This window comes from Saccopteryx leptura, chromosome 1 (genome assembly GCF_036850995.1).
Source record: "Saccopteryx leptura isolate mSacLep1 chromosome 1, mSacLep1_pri_phased_curated, whole genome shotgun sequence".
Classification (NCBI taxonomy): Eukaryota; Metazoa; Chordata; class Mammalia; order Chiroptera; family Emballonuridae; genus Saccopteryx; species Saccopteryx leptura.
This window is the reverse complement of record NC_089503.1, coordinates 34322520-34335422: the sequence shown is the minus strand read 5'-3', so window position 1 is coordinate 34335422 and position 12903 is coordinate 34322520. Positions and strand designations below refer to the sequence as shown.

At 36.3% G+C, this 12903-nt stretch overlaps 1 protein-coding gene across 3 annotated transcripts in view; it reads left to right on the top strand.

Annotated features, from left to right (window-relative positions):
• BBOX1 (gamma-butyrobetaine hydroxylase 1) overlaps positions 1 to 12903 on the top strand; it is a 64210-nt gene that overhangs the window by 39805 nt on the left and 11502 nt on the right. For all 3 annotated transcript variants that reach the window (XM_066360550.1, XM_066360549.1, XM_066360548.1), the window contains one exon: positions 12662 to 12767. In XM_066360550.1, the coding sequence (XP_066216647.1) occupies positions 12662 to 12767 (106 nt within the window). The remainder of the gene's footprint in view (positions 1 to 12661; positions 12768 to 12903) is intronic.

Below are 12903 nucleotides of genomic sequence, written 5' to 3'. Positions count from 1 at the left end.
TGTTACAAATTGTATATAAAAACATAATTTGGCCCCTTGCCTAATATAAAATTTATTGGAGTAAATAAATACTAAAGATTTATTATCAAAATAAATTAGACTCCTGACTACTATTCTGGACCTTTGTCCAAGACCTGTGCATCCAACCAGAGAAGATTAACACCCCCCACCCCAGTCTCCCCTTCATCATGTGATCACATTTCTTTCCCCGATCTCTCAAACTACGCCACAGGCCACGAATGCCTTTCTTGCAGCCTTACTGCTATTCCTACCACTGATTATCAAGATCTTTCCCTTTTTCTGGGGGGGGGGGGGAGTATGTTTTCATTTTTTGTCTTATAAACTTCAGAAGAGGACAGTTTTGCTGTCGTTGCTTTATTTTTTGTTGGTTTGCTTATTTGTGGATTTTTTTCTATTGTTGTTAAGAAAATGAGAAAAGTGAATATTTTCCCTGAAGTTATTTTTCTCTTCGGCTCCTTTTCATGGGAACGTGGGAAAGTGATATTAAAGTTGGAGTGACATGAGATTTAAAAGAAAAGGGAATACTTAGAACAATGGTCAATCTAGGCAGCACATTAGAATAGCCAGTTTTTAAAAATACTGATATTTGGGTCCATTCTCCAGGGATTTTTAAAAATATTTTTATTTATTTATTTATTTTTATTCATTTTAGTGAGGAAAGGGAGGGAAAGAGAGAGAGAGAAAGGAGGGAGGAGCAGGAAGCATCAACTCCCATATGTGCCTTGACCAGACAAGTGTAGGGTTTTGAACCGGCGACCTCAGTGTTCTAGGCCGAGGATTTATCCACTGTGTCACCACAGGTCAGGCTCCAGAGATTTTTTTTTAAAATAGGACTTGAATTTGGCCCGAGTAACAGGACTTTGGAAAACTCTGTAGCTGATTCTAATGTGCAGCAATGGTTACAAACCTCTGGTTGAGGGGAAGGGGTCTTTCAAGAGAAGGCAAGTCTCAGCTGGCAAAGAAATTGGGTGCTTTACAGCCTCTGAGGTCTCACAACTATGCACACTAAATGGCCTTTATCACGTTCGTCTGTACATGCTAATGCCTGGACATGACTTATCTTCACAACAGAACCCCTGGCTGCCTCGTTAAGGTCCCTCTCTTTCATGTCTTTGTTTCTCCACTGGCAAAGTGTCTTACTCTTGTTTGAAAAATAATTGGTTGGTGAGGCAGGTACATAATGAATAATGAATGCAATGAACAATGGAGAAGAGGAACTGCCAAAACTAGGAGAGAGAAAGAGAAAGGAAAGTGGGTGAGATTTCTCAGGAAGCCCCATTTCCACTCTTGCTTAGATACCACGGCCAGTAATAGTGTGGTGCTGCCTTACACACGCCCTGTTGGAACTAATACCCACCTGGCACTTTTCCATTCAAATAGGGTTGTATTTGGAGAATTCAAATTGCATGGGTCTAAAATAAGAAGTATTGTATCTGTTTTTGGCTTTTGGCTGTCATCTCAATTGTTAAATGGTTGGTTGGATAAACGAAAACAGTAGGTTCTAGCATTCTGTGCAGTCTCAGTATCTAGTGGCCAAAGAGAAATGTTTAATGAATAAACTCATGGCTAGATGCTTTTAAAGGACTATAAAGCAACAGATGAATGAAATAATTATTAAAGCATTTTATAATTATAAAGTTATGTTCAACTAATAAATCAAAAAATGGTAATAGCTATGAGGACAAAAGTGCATGTCATTATCCACGTCTGTGTTCCCCCAGATGCTTGTCACTTTGTCAGTGCACATCGAGACCATACTTCTCTCACACCACCATTTGAAGTGCTCAGTTACCTAATTCTTTGACAATGAAAGCATTCTTGGGAGAAAAGTATAAGCGTTGGTAAAGAAACTTCCATTGTCAATGTTATCAAATATATACACTTGTAAAACAGTATGTAAAATGGTAACTACTTTAGAGGGATTTAAACCTTTGATATAGAGCAATGTAGTTTTTATAGAATGGAGCCAAATGTCTCATTTCATGTCTGTGACCCTCATCAAAAAAAAAAAATCAATAAAAATAGATTTCTGTATTGAAGAAATTATCTGAATCTTATGATACAATTTATCCCAATTGAAAACAGTACTAGCTCAGTGCCTAACACGTACTTATCCCTCAGAAAATTTTAATGAAAAGGAAAGTATCCTAAGATATTGAGGACTTTCTTCCATTGGTCTGAACATCAAAAATTTTTCCTTAGCATCATTGATATTTACCAGTCCTTAGTTAGAAAATTAACCTCATGACCAACGCTGAGTCACCCTTCATTAGAAAGTCAGTCAGAAGAGATGACAGACTCCGGCCTTAGCTAGCTGGACTGGCTTCTTTCCAGAATGGAGCCCAGAGGTTCTTTCTAAGAACGTTATATTTTCTGGCATGAGCAAGTTGCCTTAACATACGTATAGCAATGATAAGAATAATAAGAATAATGAGGTGAAAATGTAAAAAAGTATGTTTTTCTGAAACACTAGTACCGGGAATATATGGATATTAAAAATGATGAGGAAAAGGGGTAAAAGAAAAGGAATTTATGGATCTGGTGATAATTAAATTTTATCTTGTGGAAACAAGCATGGAAGCTGTATAATTTCTGAATAAAATGTCTAAGGCTACAAATTGTAGACAAAATATAAATATTTTATACATACTGTGGAACACTTAGTTTCAAAAAGAATTGAGGACCCATGTCCCAAAGTGTCCCTGCACCACTACTGAATGCCCATAGGATCAACGGAAACAGAGCTTAATCATGGCTTCACCATTGGCTATTTGTAAGTGAGAAGTTGATCCAAACTTTTCACTTAATTTCCCGGAACTCTCTGACTCTCCTCAACTGAGCACTTGCTGGTCTCTTTCTATAAGAGTGCTTGAATACCTGCCATGCCCTTTGAGGCCTTTGGATAAAAATTTGCTGGAAACATAAAAATAAAAATTTCTGCTACTATTGCCCAGCTTTGCATCCACATGAGTGCCTTGTACACAGGCTCTGTGCAATTAATAAAGTATTGTCAAGCTGGAAATATTTATACCGAGCTCTATGTCAAATACCCCAGCCAGGCTGGTTAAAAATTAACAAAATTGACCGGCTTCTGAGGAGTTCAAGTATACTTCCTTTGCGTCATTCACTCAATTTCTGCTGGCGTTTGTGCAAGCCAGGCCAGCAGCTTTTCACACATTAGGTCAGATTAGAGACGGAGAGTGTGCGAGTGAAAAATATTATTATTCCTTGGCATCCAGCCCCTCAGAAATTGCTACTGCCATTCACACTGCCTCCCAGGCTGACTCTGAAGCAGCTCCTTTCTTGGTATACATGTTACCAGAAAACAGTTGTGAAGTGTGGGGACTGAACAGGGAAAGAAAAACAAAACAAAACAAGTCTACCCATTTTGTTGAAGCTCTAGCCAAGAACTTGCTTGAGAAAACCACACAACTCATCTTGAATAAAAATGGCTTCTGAGCAATGGAAAAAAATAAAACAACCTAAAAGCAATTCAGACTTGGGAAGAAAGCAAAGAAAACTTGTCTGAGTTCTGAATTTAGTTGTAATTCCATCCTACTTTGTACAAAAGTCACACTGGGATTTCTTAATGAGTTGTTTTAAGATTTAGTGCTAACCATAGTGTTTGACTTGGGGCAGGGGTCTTTAAAATGTGTATTCTTCTGAGTATTAGGGTTTCCTAAGCAGAATTACCAGCTATGTTCTTTGGGCCATTGTGAACCCCAGCTGATGTTATCAGCCAAGAGCCAGTCCCTGGGGTTCCCTTTGTAATATTAGGTTTCGTAGTAATTAAAGCTGCTGCCAACAAAACCACTTGAATATGAGGTCATCTCATGAATGAAAGGAAAAATAATTTCTGCATCTCATGCTCCTCTAGAAATCATTAGAGAAAATTTATAAGATACTTGAATAAGGCCGTTGCTTCTCCACAAGCCTTCTGAACTTCATTGCCTCCTTGCTTTTATCCTGCGTAGCGAGGGCAAGCAGCTGTGATTCTTGGGATGGGGAAACAATGTTTTTCATTAGCACTTTTTATGTGCTAAATATTGAGCTAAAGGTTTTACTGTCGTTATCTTCAATCTTCATGATTCTTATAAGAATCATTATCCCAATTTTAAAGATAAGGAAACTGAGGCAGAACAATGAGGCTGCAAACCCAGGTTTACTTGACTCAGAAGTCTGCAACATCCCTTTGCATTATAATACTGTAGCAGTTTGTTGTGGTCTAACATTTTCCCTGTAGTTCCTAATGCCATTATACTGTTGACTATCAAATGTGGCATCTTCTCATGTATAACTTAGATGCTAGGGAATAATTTGACCGGATTATATACAAATTTTGTAAACTTAATTATAACAATACCAGGATATTAATTCCCTTCCTCTCTATTAAGTTCAATTATAGCCAAATGTCTATGGCAAGGGAAAATGACAATTGACAAAGAATCAGCTAATTTGTCATAAGAGAAAAGTTTATACTTCAATCTTTTACATCAGTAATCTAAACTAGTATCCAATTCTTGTTCAGATGAAATAAATTAAGCACAATTTGATCTCCCACTCTCCCAAAATACTACTAAATATACTTAATGTGGAATGTTCATATAATTATTTTTGCAATGCACTGCATTCTAAGTTTCATAATGCAGGCCTTTGGGACTTGAAGCTATTTGTTATATAACATTTTTCTTTATGTTTTTAGGGGTTGTTATCTTTCTATAATTACCTATCTTTATTGTCATTATTGGGAGTATCATTAACATTTAAAAATACACTTTAAAAACACTTCTCATGGTGAAATATAATACAGATATATAAAAATCACATAAAACAAATTGTAGCTCAATAACTTATAGCAGGACAAATGCTTTTGAGTACCATACAGGACAAGAAAGGGAACACTGCCAGCCACTCCAGACCCACCCAATATCTCACCAGTCACAAACCTTTCTTTTGTCCCCAAATGTCATGGCTCTTCTGAATGTTATATTATTCACCTTATTTTTGTTTGTTTAAAGTTTCTTTTCTTTCTTTCTTTCTTTCTTTTTTTTGTGACAGAGACAGAGAGAGACAGAGAGGGGGCAGATAGGGACGGACAGGCAAGAAGGAAGAGATGAGAAGCATCAATTCTGAATTACATCACTTAGTTCTTTGATTTTTTTTCTCACATGTGCCTTGATGGGGGAGAGGGGCTCCAGCAGAGCGAGTGGCACCTTGCTCAAGTCGGGGACCTTGGGCCCCAGCCAGCAAGCTTGGGCTTCAAGCCAGCAACCTGTGGGCTCAAACCAGAAACCATAATGTCATGTTTATGATCCCACACTCAAGCCAGTGACCTCGCGCTCAAGCTGATGGGCCCGTGCTCTAGCCGGCAACCTCTGGGTTTCAAACCTAAGTCCTCTGTGTCTCAGTCTCATGCTCTATTCGCTGTGCCACTGCCTGGTCAGGCTGCTTGTTTCAAGTTTCATCATCCAAGTGTGCGTCACTTAGCAATACAGTGTGGTTGCCCAACTTTTCAGTCTTTTGGTATCTGTTTTTCTTCTTTTCTACAATTAGTTCCATTAGTAAGTACAAATTTAGTAATCAGCACCAGTGCTATGTCTGTGTATCACTACACACTTTCCTTGTCTGAAACTCATTCTCTTGGAAATTCCTCAGGAAGGACTCATGGGAACAATATTCTCTGAATTCTTGCATGTTGACAGCAGTTTAAGGCCTTTAGACTTGAAAATCAAGTTAGCTAAATATAAAATTCTTGGCTCACAACATCTTTAATATGCACTGTGGTTTTATTGGTTACTTAGTTTTCTTTTCCTTTTAAGTAATTTGATATTTTTTACCTGGATGACCAAAATATATATATATATTTTTTTTTTTTTAAAGACCTATAATTTTACAGACTATATTTTGTTGATTGTTCTGGGGTGACTTTTAAGAGAGCATATAATTTGGTCTTTAAGTATGCAATTTCAAATCTTTTTTCTTGTTTCATTTTAAGAATATTTTAATTGCAATTTCTAGTCTTTATTCTGTTCTTCGCCATGTGCCTCTTCTTTTAAGGACTCCTAAAGTACATACATAAAATCATCTTTGCCTATTTGCCTGTTACTTCCTCAAAATCCTTCTTATCTCTTCTTTTTGGAGACATTTAAATTTTTCTCCCTTTTATCTCCCAGATATCTAAAGGCACCCTCTGTTATGCTTATTTCAGCTTGCATCCCTTCTAGTTTAGTCTTTATTTTTTAATGATTTAAAAAAAATATTGTCCTAAATATGTCACCCTATTATGAGTTTCTAATTCTCATATAGATTATTTTTTTCCTATATTGTATCATTTATTAAAATCTTTTGGTTCATTAGATGTAGCTATAAATAAGAAACAACTTAGAAATATATATATATATTATCTTTTAGGAGCTCATTTTCTGGCATATTTTGTTTGTAGGCATGTTGTTTTGCTATTTATTCTTTAAATAACCATAAAGCTAAACCTTGATCATTTTATGTAGCTGATTTTTATGTGAAATTTGTTTTCCTATTAAAGGAAAAAATAATTCATAAACCTTTTGTAACGTATGGCTCTAAGCTTTATTTCAGAGCTTTGGCTGATAACATTTTTGACTTCCTGGTTCCTCTTCTTCACTTTCATCTGGACCTTCTTATTCTTTTTCTCTATAATGATCAATTTGGAATTTTGGGGGGGATTTTTTTTCCTCAGAAGGACACATAATCATGGAAGGGAGTTTTTCAGGGAAATTTGTAAGAGTTTATGGGATCCAGACTATTCCAGTTCCTTCCGATAAACTTCCTATACTCAGCTCCATTGGAATGTGAAAATCACCTCTCAGATTTAACTGCAACTCCAAATTGCCCTGTTGCACTTTCCAATAAATACCTGCAAGCAATTTGGAAATGTTTCAGCTCCAGCAAGCACCTAATTGCTTCCCTCTGCTTTCTCCTACACAGCTGATACCATGTATTATGACTTTGGAAGGTCTAGCTATACTGGCTCATTTTTTGTGTGTGATATAGGAGGGATCATGGATATATCTTGTCACCTAATTTTGATTAGATATTGTACCTGAGTTCTTGTATCTGTACTTCCGATGTCTTGCAGGAAGAAATCAGAGAAATTACAAACTATGTCAGCATCATAACCTTGGAATATTCCCTGTTTACCTGATGTTTTTATATCTCATGGAGATTTCCATATTACTTTAATGGATTGAGTAGGAACATATAAGAAATGTTACTTCTGCCTTTCTAGTTTGTGTCTAGGAATATTAATTCTCAGCTAAAAACAGTATGAACTTCTTATTTAAGAATAAATGCAGTGTCGATGTAGGTCCATAATACAAGTAGAAATAAAAGATAATGACGTTTTAAACACAACCTTAGGAATTTTGCCAGGGATTGTTTACAAATAACCATACTGTTGGGCAAATGAGTTTTTAAAATCTGTATTTTCTAAGTTTGCTCACTTTTGTTGTTAAAAATGGCTGCTGCCCAGGTGAATGGCGCTGCTAGGTGAAACTGCTAATTACCTTCCTGCTTGGGAAGAACCATTGTTATTCTAATGTTGCTGGAGGAGGGGTTTTTGCAACAAGAAAAGTTTGTGAGGAAGGAAGAAGGAGAAGAAGAAGCAGCCAAGATGGCAGGGTGCTGAAAGAGAAGCCAGTTTGTTCAGAGATAAGAAGGGAGAAGATGTGCAGATGGGGAACCAGAGGTGACTAAGACTGATGGGGGGGCCTTTAATTCTAGGAAAACTCGGATATAATAGTAGCTTTATAAGCACTGAATGAGTGGGTTGGAGCCTTGTGTGTTTTTACTCACCTGCCAGGTGCGAGGCTAGAATAAAGGAATGGCCCACCAATTATTGGCTCCACAGTTTCATTACCATCTATCTGAATTCAATGGGAACGGGCACCTGCCTGGTGGTGGCGATGGCCGCAACGACTGGCCTTACACATATCTCGTCCCCTAGAAGTAACACAAACCTAATGGATGGCTAAAGTAGTCATGACTGAAGGAGATCTAAAATACAGAGCTCATGCCAGGATGAAAGTCAGATCATCAAAAAAATAACACAACTTCCTATTATAGAGTCCGTATTATCATTCAAAAACCACTTTTGATAGAGGGTTAATTGCTATCAGATAAAGAATATGTTTGGGCTCAGTTCCCTAGTGTAATGAGATATTTTCTGTAATGCCATGGGACAATAAGGGAAGCAGAAATCTGAAGGGGAACCAAGAGCAGACATATAGCAAACCTCCTCCACTCCAGCCCAGACTGACTTTCTTTCACTCTTTCTGTGGGACCACGTTCTGTCCTTCCTTGGGCCTTCTGACAAGCTATTTCTTCTGCCTGCAATGACCTTTACTCTTCTAAGCAAATCCTCTTCAATATTCAGTTCTCTATTTAATCTTTACTCTCATAACACCTTGTACTTTAGCTTTGAAAAAATAAGTCATACTAATTTGTCTTCCTCATAGATCATAAGTTTCATGAGGTACATGTTTATTCTCTTCTCTTCTGTACTCTCAGTTCCTGGCCCATAGTATGTTTCTAATAAATAATAATGAACAAATAAATATATGGAGTTCTAATGAGTGACTGTATCTGAGAAGTTGTATGTGGAAGTATCACAACCATATTTACAAATAATACACAATATGATATTCTTTTGGATAAGTAACTATAATTTTTTTATTTTAGCCAGAAGATTGTTATGCATGTTAAATTTTTAAAAATAAAAATAATATATAAACGTTATGTTTTTAATCCATTGGAATAATGATACTCAAAAGACAGTATTCTTCCATAACCAGACAAGAAGAGCTTGCAGCAGGTCAGCACTGGGTAGCTGATGGTGATAATAAATCCAGGTGGCAGGGGTAAAAAATCTTTTCACATAAGTAGTACTTTAAGCCTGACCTGTGATGGCACAATGGATAAAGTGTTGACCTCAAATGCTGAGCTTGCTGGTTTAAACCCCTAGGTTTGCCGAAAGCAACTACTATGAGTTGATACTTCCTGCTTCTCCCCACTCTTCCCTCTCCTTAAAAATCAATAAATAACATCTGAAAATAAAGACTTAAACAAAATATGTAGTACTTTAAAAATGAAAAAAAGATTGCAAATAAATCCAGCATAATTTTCCAAAAGTGAGCTACTAACCAAAAGAGCATAAAATCTATCATCAAGGTTATAAAGGACAAATCTAACAAAAACAATATTTAAGCGTCTTATAAACTGAAGCTTTTAAATTTGTCATCAAACACTATTAATATTATGAAATATTATGATATCTATGACTGGCCATCTGGATTAGGATGGATCTAGTAAATTAGCTTTTATACCAAGCTCATGAAATATTCTCCAAAAATAATTATTTTAATAAAAATTTCAAAAAGAGAAAAATATAAGAAAACATTCTAATCAAATTTTGAGAATTCACACCTTATACTTTTAGCTCAGTGGTTTAAAATAGCACCTTTGTTTGTTTAGCTTTGTTTAAAACAGCATCTTTGGCAAACTCAGAATTATTTGTAACACAATACCAAGCAAATCTATACCATTGGTTGGAGATGCTATGCTGATCTCATCTCTTCAGTTTCAGAAGAATCTACCATATTTTCCCATGTATAAGATGCACTATTTTTCAAAAAATTTAGGGTCTAAAAACTGGGTGTGTCTTATACAGTGGTTGCAGATTTTTTTACTTGCATTTCCTGCTTTTTCACGCTTGTTTTTGCGCTCATTGTTGAAGACAGTGATTCGTCATCAGACACAGATGAGGACAAGCTAATGGATGGGAATTTTGACAGTGATGAGGAGTTGTATGAATTTTATGATGAATAAAACTTGAGTGCAATAACTTTATGTGATACATTTTTTTTCCAAATTTCGGGTCCCCAAATTAAAGTCGTCTTATACATGGGGGAACACAGTAGCTCTGCACCTCTACTTTAGTCATGAGAATTCTTGATAATGTGCTAGAGTTGTTGCCTTACTTGGAACTTAGAATATGTCTCTAATAGAAAGTGTGTGTAAAGACACCCTCCTGTCGCTTAAGCTCCACACGTGGACCTCTAAAATATTGTTTCTACACAGGCTGATGGATTGTGTTTGCATTTCTTTCTGCTGTGTTTCATTGGAGATGTGGATTTGAAAAGAATAAGTGAAAGCTGAGAGTCATAGACAATCAGCAGCAGCCTTCTTGGCATGATTCAGTTCTACAAGGAAAGGTAGACCAAAGGACATTTCTAGGATCTCTCCAGACTTTTGCTAAACCCATTAGGAGAATGCTTTGTGATTGGAATCAGCGAGCTCCTTTCCCAGGATGTATCATTATGTATGAGCACAGACTTTGAGACTACGTATCCAATACTGTGTCTAAGAAACTTTAGGGCTAAAAAATGTTTATCATCCCCTGCCAGTTAGCTCAGAGGGTTGGAGAATTGCTCTAATGAAGCCAAGTCACAGGCCCTTTCCCTGTGGAAGCCAGTTAATGTCAAACAAAGAAGAGAGTTGTTCCCTGGCTAAAGCTTGCACCTTGAATCTCAGCCAGCACTTGGCCGCAGCAAAACTCAGTTAGTTTATCCTTGATCATAGGAAGAACCAAGAAAGACAATGTAGGTGTGGATCAATGCAAAACTATCATCACTTCTAAAAAGAAAATAAAGAAAATTTGAATATAGTCATTTCCCACTGACAGTGTCAACAGCATCATCTTCTTAGGAGATATTATATATTCTGTAACTTGATGAAATCAGTTTTTTTGTCTCCTTAAATCTGTTTCCTACATGTTGATAATTTTTGCAAAGTTGATGTCGTCAATATCTTGAATCTGTATTATATAGGGGTCATGCAGTGGCATGAATTTCATAAAGAACATGTATATAATGGATTGCTTGACTTATATCTGAAAGAAATTGCAGAGGACTTTATATACTCCTCCACTTTTCAATAGGTCTCTTTGCAGCTCATGGCCACAAGTGGATAGATAGTCCTTTAACCTTGACTGAAAGATATACCAGTCTTTCCAACCTGGTTTTAAATGAGAAAAAAAGGAGCAAACTAAGTAGCTTTATTTTCAACCCTAGAGAATGAGGAGAAAACCTAACCTTTCCCTTTCAGATTCCTGTGTTTTCAAAAATTTATACTCCTCCTTCCCTGATTTTATTAAGATTTCCGTGAAAAATTCTAGCTTTTCCTGGAACACTTCCCAGAGCATCATTTCTGCTCTGACATTCTTCCGGCCCTCAGCCCTTGTCCCCTCACCTTGCTTTATTTTTCTATCACAATTCTGTGTGATAGTATGTTCGGTCATTTGTTTGTCCTTGTTGTTCCTCTATTGTAAAACAATGCCTGGAATAGAATAGGTGTTCAAAATATATTGATTGAAGAATGATTTAGTAAATGTGAATGTAAATCAAATAGACATGGAAACAGCAATAAAATGACATGCGTACACAGTGACATTTTTTCATACTACCTTGGGGTCATTTAGGAGCATTGTTTCCTTCCAATTACCCATTGTCTTAATCTTCTGAGGGAAAAGCTTTACAAAATCTAAATAATGCTTTATTTTCTTGTCACAGGGTTGCAAGTAATTAATTCCTAGTTTTTCTATTAACGCCTTTTTTTTTTTTTTTTACTTTTAGCCCAGCTATTTTTTTGGTAATAGAGGTAAAGTTGACATAACATAAAATTAACCATTTTAGCATGTACAATTCTGTGCCATTTAGTACATTGACAATATTGTAAAACCATTACCTCTATTTAGTTTTAATACAGTTTATCAATGATGTTATTTTACAAAAAGTAATTATTCATCTTCAATTGGTAGAAAACGAATTCTTTATATTGCAAAATGGTAAATAAAGGGAAAGAATCAAACATTTTTCTCATCCTTATATAAGCTATTATATGGGATAACCAAATAGTAGTGGAGAAAAAGATGAATCTTATTAAAAGTGTACAAACGTTACAAAAAGAAAGACATCTAGACATTCTGGTTCTTGTAATAAAAGAAGATGAAGCCATCTAGAGTCTTGCCAAAGAGAAAATATGGTGTCTGTCCAAGCCTCTGCATTTAGCTGCCAATTCTCCAGAAACACGAAGGACAGGGGAATGTGTTGAACTCTACCATGCAGGATGAGAAGGCACTTCTTAATGTTTAGTTTAGAGTTTAGAATGACGGAAATGTTTTTGAAACTAGATATTGATAGATACAGGTGGTGGTCACCAACATTATAAAGCTATTAAATGCCACTGAATTGTTCACTTTAAAATGGTTTGTTCTATGTTATGTCAATTTTACATCAATAAATCATTTATTAAAAAAGCACAAAGCTATTAAAAACACCCTTAAATTCCACATATACCTCTTTATAAATTCTGTAGAATAGGCAAATGTACTCTTACTTTGGAGAGGAGAAGAGCAGTGAGGAGATGGTAGTTCAGCAATGGTTTCTTTAGACAAAGAAAGGTCAAACTCTCTTTCCTTGCTCATCATCATTTTGGTTAATATTTAATAAAATGAAAAATGTCCCTTTCCCCCATGTCTCAAGTCCATTTGAATACATTTCCCCTGGTTTAGTGATAGCCCGTTTAACATGTTTCTTGAATTTTACAGACATACTTGGCAGGTGCAAGACAAAATCAACGCAAACAATGTGGCTTACACAACTGGGAAGCTGAGCTTTCACACTGATTACCCAGCCCTCCGTCACCCACCTGGGGTAAGGTGAGCCTCAACATGTCCACAAGGAGGCCGACGACCAACCTCCTCTATTCTGAGCCCAGATGATTGTGATATATAACCGGTCTGTCTTATGTAAATCTTCTTTCTCCAAACTCATAAAATCTCTGCACTTA